Source organism: Athene noctua, chromosome 1, assembly GCF_965140245.1.
Source record: "Athene noctua chromosome 1, bAthNoc1.hap1.1, whole genome shotgun sequence".
In the NCBI taxonomy this organism is placed as follows: domain Eukaryota; kingdom Metazoa; phylum Chordata; class Aves; order Strigiformes; family Strigidae; genus Athene; species Athene noctua.
Window position 1 is genome coordinate 69,637,836 of NC_134037.1, and position 5,164 is coordinate 69,642,999.

General features: G+C 40.4%; 1 protein-coding gene across 3 annotated transcripts; it reads right to left on the reverse strand.

Moving 5' to 3' along the window:
- Positions 1 to 365: 365 nt before the first annotated feature.
- GTF2H5 (general transcription factor IIH subunit 5) lies at positions 366 to 5,092 on the reverse strand. Of its 3 annotated transcripts, none has more exons than XM_074896496.1 (3): positions 5,002 to 5,092; positions 4,460 to 4,578; positions 366 to 1,510 (listed from the first exon to the last, which is right to left on the reverse strand). In XM_074896496.1, exons 1-3 carry the CDS (start codon positions 5,083 to 5,085, stop codon positions 1,330 to 1,332), a joined length of 384 nt encoding a protein of 127 aa, XP_074752597.1. In that variant the 5' UTR covers positions 5,086 to 5,092; the 3' UTR covers positions 366 to 1,329. The 3 variants fall into 3 exon arrangements, with proteins under 3 accessions (XP_074752597.1, XP_074752599.1, XP_074752598.1); XM_074896498.1 differs by having other exon boundaries at positions 5,024 to 5,059; XM_074896497.1 differs by lacking the exon at positions 5,002 to 5,092 and adding an exon at positions 4,724 to 4,975.
- Between the last annotated feature and the right edge of the window lie 72 nt (positions 5,093 to 5,164).

Consider the following 5,164-nt stretch of genomic DNA (forward strand, 5'->3'; position numbering starts at 1 on the left):
CAGCTCTGAAAACCAAGCTTCCCTTTCAAGTAATATCCCAGAAGTCTTTAATTTATAAATGATTACTTACAGAGCCAATAAATTTGACTATTTTGAATAGGAAGGAGGATGAGAGAAAAGGTAATACATTTTTTATTCTTGTTTCTGTAATCTGTATCTGCCATATTTATAGACAGAAATCTTCAAAGGTTTTATCATCATGCATTAGCTGACATACTAAATAAACCAGTGTCTGAGATAGTGAGTTACAAATACAGTGTAAAAAAAAAAAACAAACTATGAAACTATGAGGCTGCTTCTTCGCAGCAAAGTGAATAGGGGAGGAAGAACTAAGTTGAAAAAAAACAAAACCAAAACCCAACATCCCAAAAAAAACCAAAACCAGCTTTATTCTTCACAGGTAGAGTAACCAAGTCTTTACCTCCCTTTCCTGATCACACAAGCTTATTGTGACTAGGTATTAGCTTCAGTGGAAAAATACAAGCAATTTTGTATCTAAAGGACTGGTCTCTCATATATGTTACCCCTTTAATTTGTTATTGTTGGTATGCAAGTTTACAATTAAAATGTGATGATCTTGGGTAATAGATTTTGTTGTACCTATCCCCCCATATCCTTTCCTCCCCTCCAAACATCTAGATGCCTACCACCACTTGCCAAACCCAGAACAACACAGAAAGCACAGCCTTGGTAAAAGTAGGCAAGTAGTATGGGGCATTTGTAAAATGTTTGGGAAAAAAAACTCACCAAAAAACAAGAACAAAAAAAATAAAGAAAAAAAACAACCAAACAAACAAAAAGAAAACTCTTGCCAACTTTCATTTTGGTGTATAAAACCCATGAAGTTAAAGCAGTATCTGACCATGCCTTCAACATACGGAGATGTTCCATCAAGCACAGATCATACTTTTAACAAAACTCTTTTACATTCTATCAGTCACACTATAACCAGATTTAATCAATTCCACAGGAACGGAACACATCAGAGGAATTCATACACATTCCAATACAGAAACACAACTCTAATTGTTGTGTGATACCATCTTGCAAGATAAAAATCTTGCAAGAAAAAACAGAGAGCATGCATCAAAAATTCTCTAGACAAGTCCTCAAGTGTATAATTTTAAACTTTTTAATAAAGGTACCATAATCTTTCAAAATGAGAAATCCAATTTGAGAGTATTTTGTCTATGGAAATGATCTATTTTTTAGAGTAGCTGCTTCCATGTAGAATTTACTAACCACAGTGTATCTATTAAAACAGTATTAACCCAAGCTATTGAAATCCACTATTCCAAAACTCGCGGTAATCTCATTTCTCTAGTCTTTTTACTTCTGAGTAATAGGAAAAGAGTTCTGGTCCATTAACTCGCCCACTCTTTCCTGGAGGAAGTTAACCAACTCGGCTAAAACAAAGACATGAGTTTCATCCAGGTCTTGTATGATGAACTTCTTTCCCAATGCATTTGACTCATCCAAGTAGAGCAGAAATTGCTTCATTGCTGGGTCACTGTAGAGAAAAACACACATCAGATCCTACTTCATTGTAATAAGATACAGTTAAAACCAAAACCCCCACCATTTGAAGACACTTCTTTGGGAAACTAATATTAATTTCAAGAGCTGCTCACAATTTGAAGTTTATGAAGCTTTTGAAAAAATTGTTTCTTTCACAATAGGAACTGCTTGCATTACTTTAGAGATAAAAATAAACTGGTAACAAAGTCTAATGAGAAAAATTGGCTGCTTGATTAGCAAAGTGCCTCTATGCAGCTGCTAAAGTAGCTTAAAAACAACCCCCAAACCTTAATCAGGTAAGTTTGAACTTATATTTTCTATCTTCAGCAATAGCAGCATAAAAACATGTTTTCTTAAAGCATATTTTTGTTTAAAGTTAACCAAAACCCAGAGGAACATAGAGCTCACTCGAAGTAGTATAGCACAAAGAAAAAGTGGTCATGTGAGAATTGTACATTTATCACACCACAACCGAACAGTTTCTTCTTTTTCACGATGTTACCTTCTAAGTTAAACTTAAGTGTTTAGAAGAAAACATTTTGGAAGTATGAAAACTGAAATAGCTGCATTATGCTAAGCAACTAGATAAAGTGGCTTCAAAATAGAAGCTCTTTGATCCACTGAAATTTTGAAGAATTCAGACAGTATTATTCTGACATTAGCTTTTTCAAACCAGGAAAAACACGTTTGTTGGTAAAACAGTATCTGACTGCAATAACTGGTGAAGAATATGTGCAAGAAATACAGGAAACTGCAACCAAGTAGCTCTGGACACTTTCAAAATTATGAACATAGTTATTTTGGCAACATATTAAGAATTCTTTTAAAGAATTACTAACATAGTGAATCTTAAAAGAACTCCTTGGTTAATCTCTCCTTCAAATGCAGTATGAGGACCAATTCTCCCTTACCTAAAAGTATATATGGTCCAAAGACATGCACTATGAGACCAAACCCCTCGCCTGCCCCCTACCCAGTAACTCAAAAAATAACCTTTAATATTAGCCTCAAACCTGCAGAAGTATGACTAAAGCAAGGTACATTTTCAAAGTACAAAGTAATTTTGAGGAAAGGAGAACAGGAAAGTCTGGAGGCTATTATCTTCTTTAGAAGAGCCATTATTTATGTACTCTGGCATTTAAGAAGAGAAACAGAAGAGTTGAGAAAAATCAGATACCAGAAGTATGTGGTTCCCAGCACTCTTCCACATCTTTCTTTGGATGCGTGCAGGGAGGTTTACTTTTTGCTCACATTAGCAGTTGACCCACATTAGTAGCACTAGATGGCACGAGCTTTTATCCTAGCTGGTATGACCGACCTGTATGATGTTAGGCAGTATCCAGAGACTGGTTTTCACACAGTCAACATACAGAACTGTAACTGGTGCCAGTAGATGTATGTCACAGCAGAAACTGATCTCATTACAGTACTTGAAGATTGTAATCCTTGATATGGTGTCTTCAGAAAAGTTAGCTATTTATTAGAAGAGTATGGAATAAAAAGACCTGCACAACATTTTGCTATTTTATTTGCATGATTTACACACTCAGAAGTGACTTTTTTTTTTTCCACTTCCTGTCCATTTGGTATCTTAAACATCCTCAGAAAACTGGTTGTAAAGAACTTCTATATCAAGTGTAAACAAGGGTTTATAGTAGCTCTGCATTTTCGCCTAGGATGGAATTTTGTGCCCAGTCATAGGGTACCCTTATGCAAAGGTGGGGAGAAAACCAAACAAAACTAAACCACCAAGAACTAGCAAAACCAACTCAAAGGTGAGTTTCCCAGAGGCTGTTGAAAATGTCTGACAGCATAACAACTGCTGTAGATTTGTTATCAGATAGAAAATTTCCTTTCCTTCCAGGGAGAATTATTAAGTTCCATGCTAATACTAAGAGGAATGTGTCCACAGAGCTGGATAAACACACAAATCCTTAGGTATGTGTAAAATAAACACAGAAGGTGCGAAATAAAATATTTTGCTAACTGCTTGAGATTCTAGAACTTCTTGCTTTGTCAGTCAAGAATTTTGCTCTGGGTATCTTTACATAGTCAGCTGCAGGCAGGCAATTTCTTGTGCTTCAGAATGTTTGTCAAGGTACTACATGAAGCCAAATTTGAGAAGACAGGCTTTTTGTTATAGCAGACTTTAGGCTCCAAACTGTTCACATATAGCCATTAGACGTCCAGACTTCAGCTGGCTAACCTCCAGTCAGCTCAGGACTTAGCTGCTGCAAGCTCACAGCTATATGCAGGCACATCAAAAGAGGTTCAAGGTTCTACTTTTGTGCAGTTACAATCTGTTAAAAAGTTTACAATCTAAGTATACAGCAGAATAATGCTAAGCAATGACACCACAAATCTTAACATGCTTCTTTTCACTTTGGAGGTAACCAGTTACCCGGGTTACTCTAGAGACTTCAGATTGTATGAAAACCTGTTTACTGAGCATACATCAAAAACTTGCTTTTACATACAACAAGCCCATTTCTTCTGAGTACGATCTACAAAGAAAACCATGTCGGCCTTGAATGGAATTTGGACTAGAGTTGATGAAAAAAAAGACATGACAAAGGATGAAAGATTATCTCATCTCCCTCTAGAATCAGTAAAGAAACACACTGCTCACAAACAATAATAAAAGCCCCTATTATTTTTAAGAAATATAAAGAACAAGAGGGAACATCAAAGGGTTAAGCATAAGTGGAAAACAATGTCTTGAAAAGGCATTTGGAATTTGGGTTACCTCCAACTGCCTCTCTCCTTCCCCCAAAGGCCATACTTTTCTCCTGTCTGCTTGGTCAGCACCACCCGTCCTCACAACGATTTCTGTTTGTTTTTTTTTTTTAAATCTAGATTCTTAAATTACTTATAATATTTCCGGCTCTAAAGAAACAGGGACACATTAACACAATGAGAGACAGTAAGCGCTGTTACTCACCATTCAATGAGAACACCTTTCAGAACATTCACCATCTTCTCAGTTCTCTTACCAACGCTGAAAGGAAGAGGGGACAAGAACAACTCTTGCCTCGGGTTATACACGTAAACAGAGGAAATCTGAAAGAAAAAGACACAACGCTTTGGCTGAACTCGGCGATCCCTCACGGCAACTCACCACCCCCAGAGCAGCTGCGCTGCCCCGCTATTAGGCCGAGGCCTTGGAGAGGGGCCCGGCGGGCCCGGCCAGGGCAGTAGGGCTCACTCAGGTGAGGCGCTGAGCGGCGAAAATTAAATCTTCTCCCCTCAACCCTGAGGGCAGTCCGGGCAGCTCTGCCCGCCGCCAGCACCGCCGAGCTTCTCCAGCGGCTACGGCCGACTACGGGCCCTTCTGCCGCCGGAGCCCAGGCGAGCCGCGGCCTGGGCAGAGGGAGACAAGCCCCAGCCCGGCACTGGGGCGGCCAGGGGCGTTGAACAGGCAGGACGGCTCCCAGCCGGCAAGTCCCGCGGCTCCCAGGAGCTCCGGTCCCACCCGCCCATCACCTCCGCCGCTGCCGCCACAGACCGCTGCCCTGACGACGGAGGCGCCGCGACCGCCGCCCACCGTTCCGCCAGGCGCATGCGCATCCGCCCCGCTCCCGCCGTCACCTCCGGATTGGCCGGGCCGCCCGCAGCGTGCTGGCGTCACGGGAGCGCGTGGGCGCCG

Coding starts and splice junctions, on each gene's coding strand:
- GTF2H5 (XM_074896496.1), bottom strand. CDS start 5,085: ATGCGCATGCGCCTGGCGGAACGGTGGGCGGCGGTCGCGGCGCCTCCG. Junction 4,579..5,001: donor CTGTGGCGGCAGCGGCGGAG/GTGATGGGCGGG, acceptor TTTTTCTTTCAG/ATTTCCTCTGTTTACGTGTA. Junction 1,511..4,459: donor AAAGGTGTTCTCATTGAATG/GTGAGTAACAGC, acceptor TTTTCTCTACAG/TGACCCAGCAATGAAGCAAT.